This window comes from Carlito syrichta, unplaced genomic scaffold, assembly GCF_000164805.1.
Source record: "Carlito syrichta isolate Samal-C Ts95f unplaced genomic scaffold, Tarsius_syrichta-2.0.1 Scaffold64588, whole genome shotgun sequence".
In the NCBI taxonomy this organism is placed as follows: domain Eukaryota; kingdom Metazoa; phylum Chordata; class Mammalia; order Primates; family Tarsiidae; genus Carlito; species Carlito syrichta.
This window is the reverse complement of record NW_007008684.1, coordinates 230,387-249,977: the sequence shown is the minus strand read 5'-3', so window position 1 is coordinate 249,977 and position 19,591 is coordinate 230,387. Positions and strand designations below refer to the sequence as shown.

At 38.5% G+C, this 19,591-nt stretch overlaps 1 protein-coding gene across 1 annotated transcript in view; it reads left to right on the top strand.

Moving 5' to 3' along the window:
* The window catches only part of FAM114A2 (family with sequence similarity 114 member A2), a 41,107-nt gene that overhangs the window by 13,411 nt on the left and 8,105 nt on the right, over window positions 1–19,591 (top strand). Inside the window, exons 8-10 of the mRNA XM_021708831.1 lie at window positions 5,715–5,794; window positions 14,541–14,663; window positions 15,128–15,267. Coding sequence (XP_021564506.1) covers window positions 5,715–5,794; window positions 14,541–14,663; window positions 15,128–15,267 — 343 coding nt within the window. The remainder of the gene's footprint in view (window positions 1–5,714; window positions 5,795–14,540; window positions 14,664–15,127; window positions 15,268–19,591) is intronic.

Genomic DNA, 19,591 nt, shown 5'->3' with positions numbered 1-19,591 from the left:
CCTCATTTTACCTCTTGCAGTGAGAGTTTTTTTTTTTTTTTTTTTGGCAGAATCCTCTGCAGCCTTGCTCCTGACTAGACATTAATGGGGATAGTTGGCCTTATGTCCATGTCCCCTCACCACCTCCCAGCCAAACTCTATTTTTGCTTCTCCAAGTCTAATTTTGCAACTCACATCTCTGCCCATGTTTGCAGTTTCAGAGCTGCTCTTGTCAGATTCTTGCCTCTGTTTGGCCTCCTATTGGCCCAATGAACTTTTGTATTCCTAAATACTTTCCCTATGCCTATCTGACTCCTGTGACCCTGACTTCTCTTGAATTGAGGCATACAGGGTGACAGTTAACCAAAATGTAGGTGATAGTTTGTCTTTTTCATTTTTAAAGTTCCTGTATTTCATATGTTAATCTGCATTACTCAGAAAATGTAAATGTAGAAACTACTAATTTTTGCAAAATTATCAGGAAATGAGGTATTTTGCAAAAAGTATAATTTCTGGACAACTGAATCTTAAGTTCTAAGGATTGTTTTATTTTAACATTTTAGCTGAAAATATTTCTAAGATATGTAATAACTGACTTTTTAAAGAGAAGTAGAATCTAATGAACACAGTTTTTCCTTTTCTTGATGTGAAACAATTAGTTATAAACATTAAAAGTGAATAGAAAAATTTTCTCAGGTTTCATCAAGACATATAGGACTATTAACCCACGTGGTAGATGAAATCAGTGGTTGACAAAGTGTGTTTACAGATTCTTGAATCCTCAAGATCCTTTCAGGGAGTCCATGAGTCAAAATACTGCATAATAATACCAAATGTTATTACACTAAAAATTTTTTTTTAAGTATTATTATTTTACTATTTTGACATCTGTGCTGTTGGTTGATAGCAATAGTGGGTAAAATTACTGGTGCCTTAACATGGATCAAGATAGTAGCACCAAACTGTACTAGTATTGTTTTTTCATGGCCACAAATTTGTAGTTAAAAAAAAAGTATCAGTTTTGTTTAACCTTGTCCTTGTTGAAGCAGTAAAAGTTATTCATTTTATTACATCTTGACCTTTGAGTATATATCTTTTTAATATTCTCTGTAGTGCATATTGAGGTATGGTGGTGCCTCAAGGAAAAACACTTGTGTTATTTGAGTTATGAACTGAACTGCTTGCTTTTTTAATGGAACTCTGTTTTCACTTAAAAGGCTAATAATAACACAGATTGCAGAATTGGATATTTGGTGCACATTTTCTTGAAAATGAAATGAAGTGAGCCTTTACTTCAAGGAAAGCAACTAAATGTATTTGTGATTCATTATGAAAATTTAAATTAAGTGAGGGTTAAACTTTTGTAAATCATTTGCTGCTGTGGTGAATTTGACAGCTGTCTAGTTATTATAGACTCTTCTGATGAAATCAGAACCAGTATTTTCCAAATGACTAATATGTATGATCAAATCATTACGGGTAAAGATAGACTAATAGGTTTTAACTTAGTGTAACTGAGTACAAAATTTTATAATACGGTTTCAAGTTTATTGCAATAAAGTTCATTGCAGCTAATGTTTAAATGACAACATGTTGAGTTTTGGTATAGTATTAAAGAAAATCCACAATTATCTGAAAAGGCTATTGAAATTCTTCTTCCCTTCCCAATACTTATCTTTGTAAGGTTGGTACTTAAAGCAATGTATCATAATAGACTGAATATAAAAGTAGATAAGAGAATTTAGCTGTCTTCTATTAAACTTGAATTAAAGAGATTTTAACAGTGATGTAAAATGATGGCACTGTTCTCATTAAAATTTTTCTTTTTTGGAAAAATGATTAAAAATTATTTATGTTAATAAGTAGTGAGTATGAAGCCGGGCTTGGTGGCTCAGCCTGTAATCCCGCGCCTTTGGGAGGCTGAGGTGAGTGGATTGCCTGAGCCCGTGGGTTCGAGACCTACCTGGGCAGTGAGACCTCATCTCTACAATAAATCAAAAAATCAGCCGGGCCTGGTAGCACATGCCTGTAATTCCAGCTACTTGGAAGGCTGAGGCGGAAGGATCGCCGGAGCCCAGCAGGTGGAGGCTGCGGTGGCCGGGAGCGGCCCCTGCACTCCAGTCTGGGCAACAGAGTGAGACTCCAACTCAAAAAAACAAAAAAAGTAATGAGTATATTTTTAATGAATTAATAAATACTTTAAATATATGTTTTAATTTTTAATGTAAGAATATTTAATATAAATTTTAAAATATAAATGTTAGATAGATAATAACTTACATTAAAAAACCTCTTTGAGGTTCTCAAAAACTTTTAAGAGTAAAAGAGGTCCTGAGACTATAGTTTTTCAAGAATTGCTGGATTTAATTTTCCTACACTATAATGTTTTTCCAGATGTCTCTGATTGCTTTTTAGAATGTTATGTCTTTATTTCCTTCTGTTTACTTATCTGTCTGTCTTTATTTCACTGTCAGCTTGCTTCCAATATCCCCTTCTCATTTTGTTTTCTATTTCTAATCTGCTATGGGTGGAAAACCAGATAACTAGTCTTATTTGAGTTGTCTGTTAAAAGCAAAGAGCTCTGAGTGAGGGTCTTGGAGTTTCCTGTGAGAGGATTGTAAAGTTGAGTGTGGATTTGCACAAACAGGGACTTTTTCTTTTTTGTTTCCATTGGTGTTCTGCATTGTGTCCTAAGAAGTCAAATTGGCTGGCTGTATAACATCTCTCTAAGTCACATCCTATTCTGTCTACAGGTAATGGTCCTGATGAGAAAATGGTTCTTGAATATAATTTTTTAAAAGCTGTCCTGAGGTATTGAGAAGGTGATATAGCATGGTGAATAAAAAGGATGAGTTTGGAGTTAAAGTTGGGTTCAAAAGCTGTGTATCCTTGGGAAGTTACTCAACTCTGAGCATCTGTTTCCTCTGTAAGAAGAGTGTGCTAATTCCTCTCAGTTTGTTACAGGAACCAAACGAAATACTATATTTAATATGTGTCACATAGTAAGCATTCAACAAATGGTGGCTATTATTTTCATTATTAGGAAGGAATAAATAAATAGATAAAAATCTGCCTTTACAAGTCTCACTTAGTAGGACAAAGACGAATTAATTTTAGTTTTCTTAAGTTGCCCCATTGTTCATAACCAAGCCCTGATATGACAATCCCGTTATTTATAAACTTAAATTACTTGTACATGGTGCCATTAAGAGTATTAGTTCAACATCTAGCTTTGCATAGTAATCAGAAATCCCAATCTTTAAATACCATTTGGAGGACTCTAAGGAGTTTTCTAAACAGATTTATGTCTATGTTCATTTTTTTCTCCTTATTCACCAGAGATCAGAACTCTGAACAGATAGCAATGGATTCCCCCCATTCCTCACCCTGCCCTAACCCCCGTCAGTGATTTTGGTTGAGAATGCCACAGTGACCTTAGTATTTAATCATCTCAATGAAGCTGTTAAAAAAAAAAACGGCGGAGTAGCTGGGAGAGGAAACCCACAAAACCTAGTTCTGCTGGTGTTGGTCATCTTCATTTTACGTCAGCATCCTGAGCCCTTGTCCCTCTGACTTGGGCCCCTGGTCCTCTGCTGTGGGAGTCTTCTTGCTTGGGGAGATTCCAACCCCCTCAAGAGTCCTTCCCAATCACCAGCCCTGACTCCTCTTCATCCTTATATACTTGTGTTCTCATGCAACAATACTTTTTATGCTCAGTTCTGTGGAGAGTATATAACAGTGATCTCCAAATCTTTTTAAATCATAGCCCTTAGCAGTAAAAGTATTTGAGTACTCAGACATAATATATGGATATTTGAATGTTTATAAGTCATATACATGTACTATCATAATAGCATATTATTTATATTCTAATATATACTCTAAAATAGAATTGCTTATAGAATGAGGTAAATCTCTATAAATAATAAGGCTATTATTTTTTTCCTGCACTCCATTGGATAATTTTGTGATTCCCTGTGGGTATATGCATCCCAGGGTGAATTCATCTCATGTACCCAAATTAATTTAGAACTTATTTGGGAAGACAAAATGTCTACCTAAGAGTCAAGTTTTAGATTTTAGATAGTAAGATGTCACTAGGAGTTGTTTAGATGAGTCATGTAGGTCAGAATTGTATTGTTAGTGAGATCAGCTTTTTTGAAAGTATATTGTACCTGAGACCACTAAACTATTTGAAATCTCTGCCTAAGATATTTGAAATCTCTTAAACACTAAGAGGGACAAAAGGATAGTAGATGAAGAGAAAAGAACCAAGATATACTTTTTTCTTCCTGGAGATATTGGGGAAGGATGACAGGTATGAAACAGTAATAATTTGCCCTGGCAAACCATGGATTGGTGAATTTAAAAATACTCATAAATTGTAATTGCTAGAAGATTTCTGTGTACAAGAGTTCTCTTCTGCATTCCATGTTACAGAGAAGCCTTGGGCTGGGCTTCCAAGCTGGGGAGTGGATAGGGTTTAGATGAGTGGAGAAGGAAAGAGCATTTCCTGCCATTGTCTGAGTGTGTGTGTGTGTGTGTGTGTGTGTGTGTGTGTGTGTGTTTTAAACTTTGACTCACCCATTCACAAGCATTATAGATGCTTCATGTTCTCTATCATCTTTCACCAGGCTAATTCCAGCAGCTTCCTTACCATCCTTCCAACATTTTGGAATCCTGATCTTCCTTTTTTTTTGAAGATATTATTTTTAGTTATACGAGTACGTACTAATTATAACCCTTTTCTTCTTATCCCCCATTCTCTCTTACCTGGATCCTGGATTTTGCCTCCCTTCCTTTTCCCTCTTCTAATCTCTTCTCTATCTGGTAGCCAAAGTAATCTTTCTAAAATTTAAATTTGATCGTGTCTGTCTTAAAACCATTTAGTGGTTCCTCACTCCCTCAGTATAAAGTTCAAATTCCTCACCACGGTTCATATAGCCTTTTGTGTGTATATGTAGAGATGTAGTATGTTATGTTACCCAGGCTGATCTCCAAACTCCTGGCCTTAAGCAGTCTTCTAGATTCAGCCTCCCAAAGTGTTGAGATTACAGGTGTGAGCCACCATGCCTGGCCTTTATATGGCCTGTATTATCGGGACCTTACCTTTCTAGCTTAATTCCACCCCTTTTCTCTTCCTTACCATGGTTCTCTTCTCTCGACCATGCTGAACTTCTTGCCATGCCTTCTCTCATCTTTGGCTCTTTGCACTTGTTTTCTCTGACTGAAACTCTTCCCATTCTCCTGACTAGTTTGTTTTCATTTTTCATGTCCCAACTTAAATTCCACTTCCTGGAATGGAGTGCACAGTACTTGCCTGGTACTCAGCACATGCACAGTGCCTGCTTGGTACTCTGCTGTTACTACTTGTACATTCATGCTTCTGGGATGTATTGCAAGAAGCATAGGATTTGGACTGGAAGTGGGAAGACTAAGATTTGATCTGCTTATCTTTGCTGTGAGATCTTGGGGAAAACACTTAATGTTTTTAAGCCCTCATTTCTTCATCCTTAAAAATGGGGTGGCACTTTTCTTCCAAACCCATTGAGGCCTTCATTGATACAATATACATGAAAGTATTCTGTAAGCGCTAAAGCATCCTGCTCTTGTAATTCGCTGTGGCTGCTATAGTTATTGCTGTTGCTGCTGTCACTGCTCTTCTCCCTCTGTGCTACTTCCTCATGATCCTCAACAGTCTTTCTGGAGTGTTTGATAGAGACTTGGTTTTTTAGGGGATGAAGATTTTACCAAGGAGATAACAGAGCTATTTTCCCAGCTGCACGTCTCCTCCAAACCAGAGAAACTTGCCAAGGTAAGTTGTTACTTCTTGGTGATTTTCATTATGTTACTTGTAAGAATTTAGTGGATAAAGAGCAGAAGACTGTAAATTCCTGGCAGAGTTGTCACCAAAATTGAGGGTATATTCTTACTATGCCTAGGAGGGGTTCTATATCTTCTGCTCCCCCATGTTAGTGTGTTGAACCTACATCCGACTCTCTGTGCCTGTTCCATCCTCACCTGTTTTTATTTGGAATGCTTTGCTTGTCTGAAAGCTTAATTTGCTTGTCTGAAAGCTTAATTTAGGCCATATTGTTTGTCATTTAAAGTTGGCGGTGCTGACCAGCCTCATGATTCCAATGGATGAGCTACTGTTGAGGTCTCGCTGTTCTCGGGTCTAAGTGATTCAGAGACGATGAGATGTGGCCCTGCCCACAGAGACTGGAGGTTGTCATTTCCTGGAACCCAGTGACTCAGATAATAACCATTTAGCATATGGAAATGACAGAATATTATGACCAAGGCCTTTGTCTTTGGTGGTGACTCCTGAGCTGTCTTCAAGTATCTGGAACACAGAAGGACTTAGTCAAAACTCAGAGTAGGTAAGGAGGTCCTGTTTCCAGAGTAGTACCCACAGGGCTTTTATGCCAGTACCCGCTCAAGGGACACCATTTGTTGGGTCACAGGCTGTCTGCTGCCCCTTCCCCCACCTCTGCCAATCTCAAGAAACATTTCAGGACCAGTCAGCAGCAGGCACACATCACTTCCTGGCCAGGGAGAGTTGATACCCAGCTCCCAGTCACGTTGTCCACCTTGTCCAGGGTAAGGAATATGTTGTTTGGTGTGTTATCCCACTCTTTTTTTTTTTTTTTTTTTTTGAGTTGGAGTCTCACTCTGTCACCCAGACTGGAGTGCAGTGGCTGCTCCCGGCCACCGTAGCCTTGACCTGCTGGGCTCCGGCAATTCTTCTGCCTCAGCCTTCCAAGTAGTTGGAATTACAGGGGTACGGTACCACGCCCGGCTAATTTTTGATTTATTGTAGAGATGAGGTCTCGCCAAGTTGCCCAAGCGGGTCTCGAACCCTGCGGGCTCAGGCAATCCACTCACCTCAGCCTCCCAAAGTGCTGGGATTACCGGCTGAGCCACTGAGCCCCGGCTTGTTATCTCACTCTTTTTTTTTTTTTTTTTTTGAGTTGGAGTCTCACTCTGTCGCCCAGACTGGAGTGCAGTGGCCGCTTTCGGCCACCGCAGCCTCAACCTGCTGCGCTCCGGCGATCCTTCCACCTCAGCCTTCCAAGTAGCCGGAATTACAGGCATGTGCTACCAGGCCCGGCTGATTTTTTTTGATTTATTGTAGAAATGAGGTCTCGCTGCCCAGGTGGGTCTCGAACCCACAGGCTCAGGCAATCCACTCACCTCAGCCTCCCAAAGGTGTGGGATTACAGGCTGAGCCACCTAGCCCGGCTTGTTATCCCACTCTTAATGCCCAGTGAAAATGCTCCAGTCTCCAAAAAAGGTTTTTAGATCACCCCCAGGCAGTTCATCTCCTTTATCTCAATTGTAACACTCTATCACACACTTTTTATCTTGAGTCAAGTGTTTGCTTTGTTTTGTTGTGGAAATAATAGCAAACTTAGAGAAAAGTTGCAAGAATATTCAACAACGTTTATATACTTTTTATGCAACTTTGTTATTATGAACATTTTACCTCATTGCTTCATCATTTGTGCTTGTGCATGTGTTCTTTTTCTCTATATGTATATACATATATACGCATATATTCACATGTATTTTTTTGTAACCATTTGAGAATAAATTATAAACACTATGGGTCTTTACCTATTTCATTGTGTACCTCCTAAGCATTAGGATATTCTCTTACATAACCACAATATAGCTATCAACTTCAGTAAATTTAACATTGATACCATACTTTTCTTTAACCTATTGTTTGTTTTCCAATTGTGTCAACTGACCCAATAATGCCCTTCATATCAAATTTTTTTCCTTTAACACTGGAACCCAGTACATGATCATGAATTGTATTTAGTTGTCATGTACTTTGTCTCCTTTAATTTGGAATAGTTCCTTTATGACACTGACATTTTTGAAAAATACAAGTTTCCCCTGCTTTTTATAAAAATAGAATACTCCTCATTTGAGATTTGTCTAATGTTTTCTTATGATTAAAATAAGGTATGAATTCCTGACCAAGATACTCCCTAAGTTATGGTATGCTCTGCCCAGGGTATTGCATCCAAAGACATATGAAACCTGTCTGCCTGTTACTGGTGATGTGTTGTCGATTTCTCTTCATAGAGTTATGATTTATTTTCCCATGATACTAATAAGCTTTATGTGGGGAGACACTTTAGGACCACACAAATATCCTGTTCTTCATCATAATTTCCACTGTAAATTTAGCATCTATTCATTATTCTTGCTGTATCAATCTTTACTGTGAAGGTTGCAAAATGATGATTTTTTTTTCCAACCCCAGCACTCTCCCCACATTTGCCAGTTGGCTTTCAGCATTCTAGTGTAATCAAGAGCTCACCCTTTTCTCTAGTTTGTTCTTTGTGTCTATTTGTTGTCAGTATGATTTCATGGAGTCCTATTTTCCCCCATTGGTTTGTAATTCATCACTATCCTTAATTATTTTGATGTTCAAATGGTCCTTCAGGATGGCTTCTGTGTGGCAGGCCCCATCATTTTGGGGGCACTTCTTTAGTTCCTGGCAGATATTCTAGACTCATCTTGTACCTTCTGTGCCCCAGCTGTGGAATCAGCCATTTCTTTGAGACACCATGGGGTTTTTTTGTTTGTTTGTTTTTGCTTTACAGACCAACACCTGGGTACTGGTTGTACTCATTGCTACTGGAGTGAGTGTCTTTGCTTCTAGGCCCTGTCAGCAGAAGTAGGAAATATACTCAGGTACACACATACAAGTGTGTATGCATGTATGGGTGTGTACATATACATACACATCTGTGTTATTTATGTAGATACATAAATATGTGCACATGTACACATTTACATGGAAATCATGAGTTCACATGGATGACTCCAGTTTTAATTCATTCTTATAGGGTTGTTCTTGCCTTTTCCCATTACACATTTGTATCTTCCTTCTTCCACAGAGGAACCTTGCCATCAAACAACACTTGCACATTTCCTTGATCATGTCTGTCTGAAATAATTTCATTGCTTTGCTTATATTACAGGTTGAATATCCCTTATTCAGAATGCTTGGGAACAAAAGTGTTTTGAATTTTGGAATATTTTGCATATATGCATAAAATGTGATGTCTTGGATGGGACCCAAGTCTAAACACAGAATTTATTTATGTTTTATATATGCCTTGCACACATAGGGTGAAGGTAATTTTACCTGGCACAGTGGCTCATGCCTATAATCCTAGCACTTTGGGAGGTAGAAGTGAGAGAATTGCCTGAGCCCAGGGGTTCAAGACTAGTCTGGGCAACTTGGTGAGAACTCATCTTTACAATTAAAAAAAAAAGAAAGAAAGAAAAATTAGCTAGGTCTTGTGGCTTATGCCTGTAGTTCCAGCTACTTGGAAGGCTGAGGTGGAAGGATCACCTGAGCCCAGCAGGTCGAGGCTGTGGTGGCCATGAGTGTTCCACTCCAACCTGGGCAACAGAATGAGGTGCCAATAAAAAAAAAAAAACCACAAAAAACAAGGTAATTTTATACATTATTTTTAATAATTTTGCACATAAAACAAAGTTTTAACTGTGCTTTGACCACAACATGTCACATGAGGTCAGATATAGAATTTTCTACTTGTGGTATCATGTCAGCACTTTAAGATTTTGGAGAATTTTAGATTTCATATTTTCACATTAGGGATGCTCAACCTGTACTGTAGCAACCTACAAAAATAACTTGTGTATTATTTGCTGTCTTTTCGTGTTAATTTGATTTAATTTTTAAATCTGTAGAGTATTAACATATTTCCAAAAGTCAAACTATACAAAAAATATCCTCAGAGAAGTGAAACCCCTTTCATTTCATTTTTTTTCTTTCCTTTTAGGTATTCACCATTCTTGCTTTCTGACTTATCTTTCCTGAATTTCTTTTTGAAAAGATAAGCAGACATATTTTTTTTACATCTGCTCCTGCCACAAAAGTTAGCATACTTGTTGTTCTTTAGCACTCTGTGTTTTTCATTTACTTTATACATATGGTATTTTTATACATTTATTGTAGTTTTTTTTTAATGTGTGTATCTTACTTTCTATCCTGAATTTAAAATTTCTTAAGAGCAGGATCTGTGCATAATTGGTCTTTAAAATTCTAACTCTTCTACCTGTTACTTTGCGTGTGGCCTTGAGCAAGTAGCTTAACTTCTCTGTGCTTCTAACTTCTCTGTGCTTCTGTTTCTCTATCTGCGGGGTGAGGATAATGTAAGCTCCTGTGAAAATTAAATGTGTTTGCACTCACAAAGCTCTTACAAAGTGCCTGGCTTATAATAAATAAATACTCACTGTTGATGGCCCCACAGCCTCATGTCTTATGTGCTTAGGTATTCAATCAATATACATGTATTCAGTAAACTTTTATCATACTAAGTAATTAGCTAGGTGCTAGGGAAATAATAGTGAAAAAGACATTGTTTTCATGCTCAAGGAGACCATATTAATAGATATTTTTGAAAAACCAGTAAGGCTCTTGGTTGTCTGGTAGTTCTAGCCATCTTTTTTGAAAGTAGTCTTCAGGTTGTTTAAATTTTAGGCATTGAGACTTAATATATAGAATGATGTAGAATTAAGGCTCTGACCATTAACCCCAGGGGTTTACATGGGAGGCTGGGATGCAGGGAAACAGCAGTGAAGTAGCAGTCTGGAGTGTGACTCACATTCTTGTTCTGACACTCACATGTGGTATGACCTTGGGCAAATCCCATTCCTTTTCCAACCTTCAGTGTTTTTCAACTGGAAAAAGATCAGTGGTTAGAGAAGCTACTCAAAAGTGCCTTTTAATTCCTCAGTCTCCAGATCTTGCCAATGGGAAGTCCCAGACTGAATCATGGGGGTAGATAACATTAATAATTTTGGGAAAAGATAACAAATTACTTTGAGTTGGCACAGTAGTTCAGGATGATGTCACTTAATGTATTTATTATAAGAAAGGTCACTTTGGGTTTGCAGTATACCTACTCAAATATGTTCTTCAAATATTTTTATAATACCATTTTTTTCTTTATTTTTCAGTCTCAGATAAATCAATCCATGGCGTGTCTCTTATTTTATCTCTTCAAAGAGATTGCAAAGAATTTAACATACTGTTTAGATTATTAGTCAACTGTTAGGATTCTTTCTGGCCTCACCTTTCACTGCTCTATTACTCTCACTACTCCAACATCATCTCCTATCATGCTCCCCTATCCTCTTTATTCTTCCTATACCAGCCTTTGTTCTGTTTCTCAAATAACCAAGCTGATTTCCCTGTGCTTACAATTCTCTTTGCCTAATTATTTGTTTGTCTTACTCCTTTAGATTCATGCTCAAATATCACTCCTCAGAGACTCTTCCTGATTACCCAGATTCAAGTTACCCTCTCTACTCACCTAGTCCATACTCTACATCACCACATATTTTTCTTCTCACATCTATTTGTTTGCTTGTTAATTGCTTTTCCTCACTAGAACAGAGAAGAGTAAGGCCCTTGTTTGTGTTATTCACCACTGAATCCTCTGCACCCCGACAGTGTGCAGTATTTGCTATGAATGAATGAATGGAGAAATGCCTGTACCCTGTACTCAGGTCTTGCTAGGTATCTCACAGTTTGCTCAACACATTTTGCAATTTCCTGCTTCTGAGCTTTTATGTGATTCATTCTTTTTGGTTTTTTGAATTTCATAGGTTAATGCTTAAGTAATGGAAAAGTAGAGATCAAAGCCAGATTGGTCCTGAAGGCTTTTGTGGGAGGATATGAAATGAACGTCTGGGAACACAGGTTCTGCTTTAGCTCACTTGTGTTGTAGCTTTGGGTAGAATCTCACCAGTTGATCCTTAAAAATCCAACACCAATGCCGTGTCTGTAATAACATCTGTAATTCTCAGTCAGAATGACTCTCAAGGTCTTCTCTGGGTTCCTGTTACCTTATTACAGCTTTGAACACGTTCTGTGTATGTAAAATGAGTCAGTAGAAACCATGACTCTCTCACTTGCAAATGACAAAAACTCAAGCCAGACAGGCTTAAGAAAAGGGAGGAATTCAGTAGCTCGAGAAACTAAAAAGCCAAGGAGCAGAACAGGCTTCAGGCCTTGCTCTGCACAGGATCCTTTCCCTATCTCCGTTTCTTAGCTTGCTTCCTTTGGTGTTGGCTTCATTCTTGGGAATGCTTTTCCATATGTTGGTGAAATAACCATTGGCAGCTTCAGAGTAAGTGACTTTTTTCCAGGTGGGTAACTCCAACAGAAAGAACACTTCTATTTACCTGGTGTCTTGAGGCTGATGTCCGTTGCCCTGGCTTGGGTCAGTTTTTTCATCCGTGAATCAATCACTGTGTGGTCAGGGGGATTAATAGTCTTAGTAGCTACATCTGTGAGTTATTTGAGTTATTTGCCGACTCTTGGGGCCAAGGGATGGAGGCAGCCCCGCCCAAATCACATGAACATAAGGAGAATCTGTAACCTGCTGCCAAAAGAGAGAAGATACGGGTGCTGGCCAGGTACAAACCTTAGGTGTTCTCTGAAGCTGCCAGACACTGGGTGTGCAGAGCCCAATAAAATGCTCTCCGGCTATCCTATGATACATATAGTTTAGTTAGGAAGCAGACACATAGTTAATTTCAGTATATTTTGGAAACTACTAAGTTTAAGAAGTGACCAATAAATTTGGTGAGTATTAAATTCAAGTCACCTGGGAGATCTAATGCTTGGGTGGAAAGACTAGGTCATTCTTACCAGACCATAAACTGGAAAGTGGTAAGACATGAGGCTAGAAAAGTAGGATCTGTCATGGAGACGTGTTACATCATGTAAAAGAGCATGGTCTAGTTGCTGAGGAGCCACTGAAGGACAGAGGAATGATCAGCTCTGGACTTAAGACAGATCACTGGTAACATTATGGAAGATGGGTTAAGATGAACCGGATCAGAAGCAGGGAGACCAGTCATGAAGTGGATCTGAGCTCAAGTGCCAGTGATAGGGAGGGAGAAGAGGAGGAGGAGCAAGGTAAAGAGGAGGCAGACTGGAGAACTACTTGGGTAAAATCAGACCATCATGGTGTTTGATTGGAGAGGAAAAAATTGTAAGGTGGCTCTTATATTTTAACTCAGGTGGCTGGTATATGGTAGCATCTCTAAAACATTGGAAAATAAAAGAATGAAAAATTGGGTAGGAAGAGAAATGATGAGTTCAATTTTTTTTCCCTATGTTGTATGTGTAATGTCTTCAGAATATCCTGTTCCATAGGCATTTGGAATAAGTTGTTTTCAGGAGAGTTCAGGGCTAGAAATAAGGATCCAGGAGTCAGGCAGCAGGTTGGGGATAGTTCAAGTCACTGGAATGGTATGGATGGAGGTGCTCAAGGAGAGGGAATAGGGCGAGGCAAGTAGACAGTGAAGGCTAGAACTCCAAATAATACTGGTGATAAAGGGACTGCCAAGTAACATCAGTACATACAAGGGGTTGAGGGGGAATGAGCATAAAGGTAGGGGAAGAACCAGAAGATAGTGGGGTTACAAAAGCCAAAGAGAACAAGAAACAACCCAAAGATTCATTATGAGGAAAATGGATAAATTGTGATATATCTAGTCATGTGTCACTTAACGATGGTGATAAGTTCTAAGAACTGCATTGCTAGGTGATTTTGTCATTGTGTGATTGTCGTAGTGCCTAAGTACAAACCTAGATGAAATAGCCTACTACATACAATAGGCTATACATACAGCATATTACTGTCCTGAATACTGTAGGCAATTGCAGCACAATGGTATTTGTGTATCTAAAAACAGAAAAGGTATAGTAAAAATATGGTTAATTATCTTATAGGACCACCATTGTATATGCAGTCCATTGTTGACTGAAACATCATTATGTGGTGCATGACTGTATATAAAGAGAATTACTACACACCAGTTAATGAGAATGAACGACTAATACATGCAACAACATGGATAAATCTAACATTGTGTTATACTTATTAAGCCAAACATGAATTAGAATGAACTTATGGTTCTATTTTTATGCATTTTAAGAACAGGTAAATTTTATTTTTTATTTTTTTTAGAAAGCAGGATTTATTGAGAGGACAGAAAAGCTCCCACAGTAGGAGGGAACCTGAAGGGGTTGCCCCTTTAACAGGTAAAATTTATAGTGAGCAGAAGAGAGGTTGTCTTTGGGTGGGAGAAGGGAAAATGGTTTGAGCAGTATTGTAGGAAGGGACATGAAAGGACCTTCTGGGGATGATAGGAATGGTATATAAATCTTGATCTGGTCACAGTTTCACAGGCATATATTCGTAAACATTTCTTGAGCTATACTCTGAAAATCTGTACACTTTATGTAAGTTATACCTCAGTTTTTTAAAAAAGCAGAAGGATTAGAGAAGTTCAAAAAGGAATGAGTGGCAGCAGCATTAAGTGTTGTTGAGAGGTCTAGTAGAATACAGACTGTAAAACTGGGTGGTATGTTCAGGTGAGAACAACAGTACCAGCTTCTGGGCTCCTAACATGTTCCTGGTAGATGCACAGTAATCTTGGTGAGCTGAATTGAATTGCTAATGAACAATAATATTTTTCTTATTTAGGCAAGAAATACTGCCCACGAGTGGATCAGGACATCTCTGCCTAAGCCATTAGCAGAGAAAGAAGAAGGAGAAGAACAGTTGGAAGCAGAGAATACTGAGCAGGTCAACAAAAATTCAATAGAGGTAGCCAAAGCAATAAGGCTTTTTGTTTGTTTTAATAGATTTGAAATGAGGATATTATAATTAGGGACCCAGGCTTCTTCTGTTTTGCTGCACTACTATCCATAATTTCAACCTTGTGATCCAAGATTGTAACATCTTAGGTCTAGGCTATAAAATTAAAGGAGGAGTGAAGAAAGAGAAAGGGTGCATGTGTGTTTTGTCATGAGGGAGGTTTCCAGGAGCTGTCTCAGACACTTTTTTATCTAAATCTTTTGGCCAAAACTTAGGTATGTGGTCACACATGACTTTAGGGGAGCCTTTGTATGTCACTGCTATGGAAGAAGAAGAGAATGTTTATTGGAGGACAGCTATTAGTCTCTGCCACTTTCAAAATACTGAATCCTTCAGTATGAGAGAAGCAAAATCATGTCTAAAAATGAAGATTAAAAACAAAAAGCCTGTGTTTTGTTTTGCTTTCCATCCAGGATATCCATGCATTTGCAATCCGAAGCCTAGCGGAACTGACTGCCTGCTCAATTGAACTGTTCCACAAAACAGCAGCGTTGGTTCTGCATGGTGGGAAGCAGGAAGTGACAGCCATAGAAAGGAGCCAGGCTCTTTCCCAGTAAGTGTAATGAGTATCCCTTGAAGTGATGCATATGCTTGAAGAGGTTTTCTGAGCTTATATCCAAGTTTTAGCAACTTCCCTCTCAACAAGATACCTTTCACGTTGCACCTATTCACTTAGTAGAGGCTTGTTCATTTGGGGTCTTTTCTTCTTTTCATTGAGTTATGATAAATCTACATTATTAGTTTGCCCTTTTTATTAACCAGATCATACTCTGAAAACAATTTCTTCACAGATTGTTAGTCTTAATAGGAATGGAACTCGGTATAAGTAAAAACAGATAGTAGTTCTAAGAACCTCGATTCTTAATGGTAGTTATTAGTTATTGGATGCCAGTTATACACCAGGCAGCATGCTAAGGGATTTATTTACACATATCATTTCTAATTTTTACAACTCTAAGGTGAATGATTAGTCTGGCTGTGATAATGAGGAAATGCAGACTAGAGAAGCTAAGTATCTGCCCAGATTGTGTGACCTAGAATTTAGACTCAGGTCTGACTGTGTCTCAAATCCATTCTTTGTTTTGGTCATAATTATATTACTGATTTTGAACAAAGATTTTCAAAAAGAGTAGAATATATATAATCACAGGAGATCAAAAAGCCCATTGGTTTCTAAATAAATCTCCTGATTGATATAATGAGAATTTTTATTGGAAAAAAAAATGTGTGCATGTCCAGAATCTAAGGATTAGGTGAGGCTGTGGGTATTCTCCAGACCTCTTAACCTGCAGGATCACTACCCTCTATAACATCCCCCAATGGGGGGGGTGTTGTCTTCTTGAATACCCTTAAGGATGAGAGACTCACAACTCTAAAAGAGCCTGTTCTGTGGAAAAGTGGCTATTCTTGTTGCTTGGAATGTTCTTTGAAGTGTGGCTTACTCCTTCACTGAATTCAGGGGTCTACTCAAATGCCACCTTCTTAGAGAGCGCTTCCTACCACACAGTATAACATATCATCTTCTACCATTCTCTAAACCTTTACTCTGCATTATTTTCTTAGCTTATATTACTGTCTACTACATATATATGTATGGGGGAGTGCCTCCAAATAATTTGAAGACTGGGCTCCCTATTGTATAGGCTTCCCCCACTAGGTAAGTGTTCTAGAAACCCCTTGGCATCAGTGTACCAGCTAGCGTTGTGGGAAGCTGCGTTCGGCTTCAGTGAATTTTTTTGGGAGATTCTTTCAACTTGTTTGCCCCTTTCATGATGGGTGATTTATGAGTGCACCTGACCACACTAAGCTGAGTGCTCAGCAGTTTTTGACCAAAAAATGACATGACCCTCATGCCCCACCCTTCCCATTCACCTGATCTTGCCCTGAGTGACTTTTTTTTTTCCCTTGGATGAAAAAAGCCCTCAAAGGGAAACATTTTGCCAGTGTGGAAGAGGTGAAATAAAAAATGTCAATAACCCTAAAAGGCACCAAAATTGGCAAGTTCGAAAACTGTCTTGAGCATTAGAAAAAGTGTCTTGATAGGTGTATTGCATCAAATGGAGAGTACTTTGAAGGTAACTGAAGTTTAAAATAAAAACTGAAACTGTAAAAATAAATACAAAATTTTTCATAAAGAAATTCTGGGTTTTTTGGCTCCCTCTCATATATGAATATATGTTTATGTGTGTTTATGTATATATTCATATGTGTATATTTGTATAGTCTTCCCCTTAACTTAGCAAGTTAGAATCCATGAAAACTGGGACTTTGCTTGACTACTGATCTGTCCCCTATGCTTAGAAGACTTTCAGTAAATAAAACCTGACACATAGAAGTAAAATATTTGTTGAATAAATGAATACATATTTTAACTATATACTAAATGAAATATGGAGTTTTTTAAGTACTATATTGTCTTCTTAAAATGTATTTTAATTATTTTCTTTCACTTGAAAGTGCAGAGTGCTTTTTTTAAAACATTTTTATTTCAAAAAATGTTTTTCTAAGGACTGCACTTTATCTTTTTGTAGCATGAATACCTGATCAGATGGTTACCCAAGTACATTAGCTAGCTAATTTATTTATTTATTTATTTTGAGTTGAAGTCTCACTCTGTCACCGAGACTGGAGTGCAGTGGCCGCTCCCGGCCACCACAGCCTCGACCTGCTGGGCTCTGGCGATCCTTCCGCCTCAGCCTTCCAAGTAGCTGGAATTACAGGTGCGCCCTACCATGCCTGGCTAATTTTTTTGATTTATTGTAGAGATGAGGTCTCGCCAAGTTACCCAGGCGGGTCTCGAACCTGCAGCCTCAGGCAATCCACTCACCTCAGCCTCCCAAAGGCACGGGATTACAGGCTGTGCCACTGAGCCTGGCTAGCTACTAATTTAGACATAAAGTAGACACCCCTTGTCAGTGGGGGTTATATTCCAAGTCTCTAGTGGATGCCTGAAACTGCTGATAGTACCAACCTCAATTACTCTCAATTGGAACACATTTCTGTTCATGTCTTCCACCCACAAAGTTAATGCCCTTTTCATCTTTTTTTCTTTTATTAATAAATAATATTTTACATCTTTGTGGAATACATGTGAGTACTTGTTACATGCATAGAATGTGTAATGATCAAGTCAGGGTAATTAGGGTATTCATCACCTTGAATATTTTCATTTCTGTGTTGGTTTCATTTCAAGTCCTTTCTTCTAGTTACTTTGAAATATGTAAAATATTGTTGTTATGCATAGTCATCTGTTCTATTATGAAATATTAGAACTTATTTCTTCTTCTTCTTACTTTTTTTTTGAATTGGGATCTCTGTTGCCCAGGCTGGAGTACAGTGCAGCCTTGACCTTCTGAACTCAGGCAATCCTTCCACCTCAGCCTCCCAATATCTAGGACTGCAGGCACATGCTACATGCCTGGCAATTTTTTTTTTGTAGAGACAGAGTCTCACTATGTTACCTAGGCTGGTCTCCAACCCCTTGACTCAGGCGATCCTCCCATCTCAGCCTCCTGAAGTGCTGGGATAACAGGCGTGAGCCACTGCTCCTAGCCCCAGAACTTACTTCTTCTAACTGTATGTTTGTACCCATTAACCAAGCTCTCTTACCCTCTCTCTTACCCACCCATCCCTTTCCTAGTCTCTGTTATCTGTCATTCTATTCTCTATGTCTATAAGATCAAGTTTATTAGCTCCCACATAAGAGCTTTTTAGTTCCTACAATAAGAATATGTGGTATTTGTCTTTCTGTGCCTGACTTATTTCACTTAACATAAGGACCTCCAGTTTCATCTATGTTGCTGCAAATGACATGGTTTAATTCCTTTTTAATGGCCAAATAGTATTCTGTTTTGTATATATGTCACATTTTCTTTAACCATTCATCTGTTGGTGAACACTTAGGTTGGTTCCATATCTTGGCTATTGTGAATAGTGCTAAGCTAATCATGCAAGAGCAGATATCTCTTTGATATACTGGTTTATTTTCCTTTGGATAAATATCAAGTAGTATTTTAGTTTAGTTCTTTGAGAAATCTCTGTACTGTTTTCCATAATGGTTGTCCTAATTTACATTCCTACCAGCAGTGCATAAGAGTTCCTTTTCTCTATATCCTAACTAGCATGTTATTTTTTTGTCTTTTTGATATTAGCCATTGAGAAATGTCTGTTCATGTCCTTTGTCCATTTTTTAAAGGGATTATTTGGTTTCTTTGACTGTTCGGTTGTTTGAATTCCTTGTACTTTCTGGATGTTAGTCACCTGTTAGGTGAGTAGTTTGCCCTTTCCATCTTAACTACGTACTTATCACACATTATGGTCATAACTTTTGCAGTTTGTGGGGCAACAGCAAAACTAGCATGAATTGTTTCCCCTTCATCATAGTTTTATGAGTAGAAGATTTGTTCTTTTTAGATATCTTAGCAGCCTATATTTTTTTTCTTTCCTTACATTTAGAATTTTCCTTTTACTTAAAGGAAGCATGACTTCTCTTTGGCATATCAGAATTGCCAGCATCACTACTCTTGGGTTTCAGGGCTGTCTTAGTACATTTAGTGTTGCTTTAATGAATATCAGAAACCAGGCAATTTATAAAGAAAAGAGAACCAGGCTCGGTGGCTCAGCCTGTAATCCCGCGCCTTTGGGAGGCTGAGGTGAGTGGATTGCCTGAACCCACTGGTTCGAGACCCGCCTGGGCAGCGAGACCTCAACTCTACAATAAATCAAAAAATCAGCTAGGTGTGGCAGCGCATGCCTGAAATTCCGACTACTTGGAAGGCTGAAGCAGAAGGATCGCCGGAGCCCAGCAGGTCGAGGCTGTGGTGGCCGGGAGTGGCCACTGTACTCCAGTCTGGGCAACAGAGTGAGACTCCAACTCC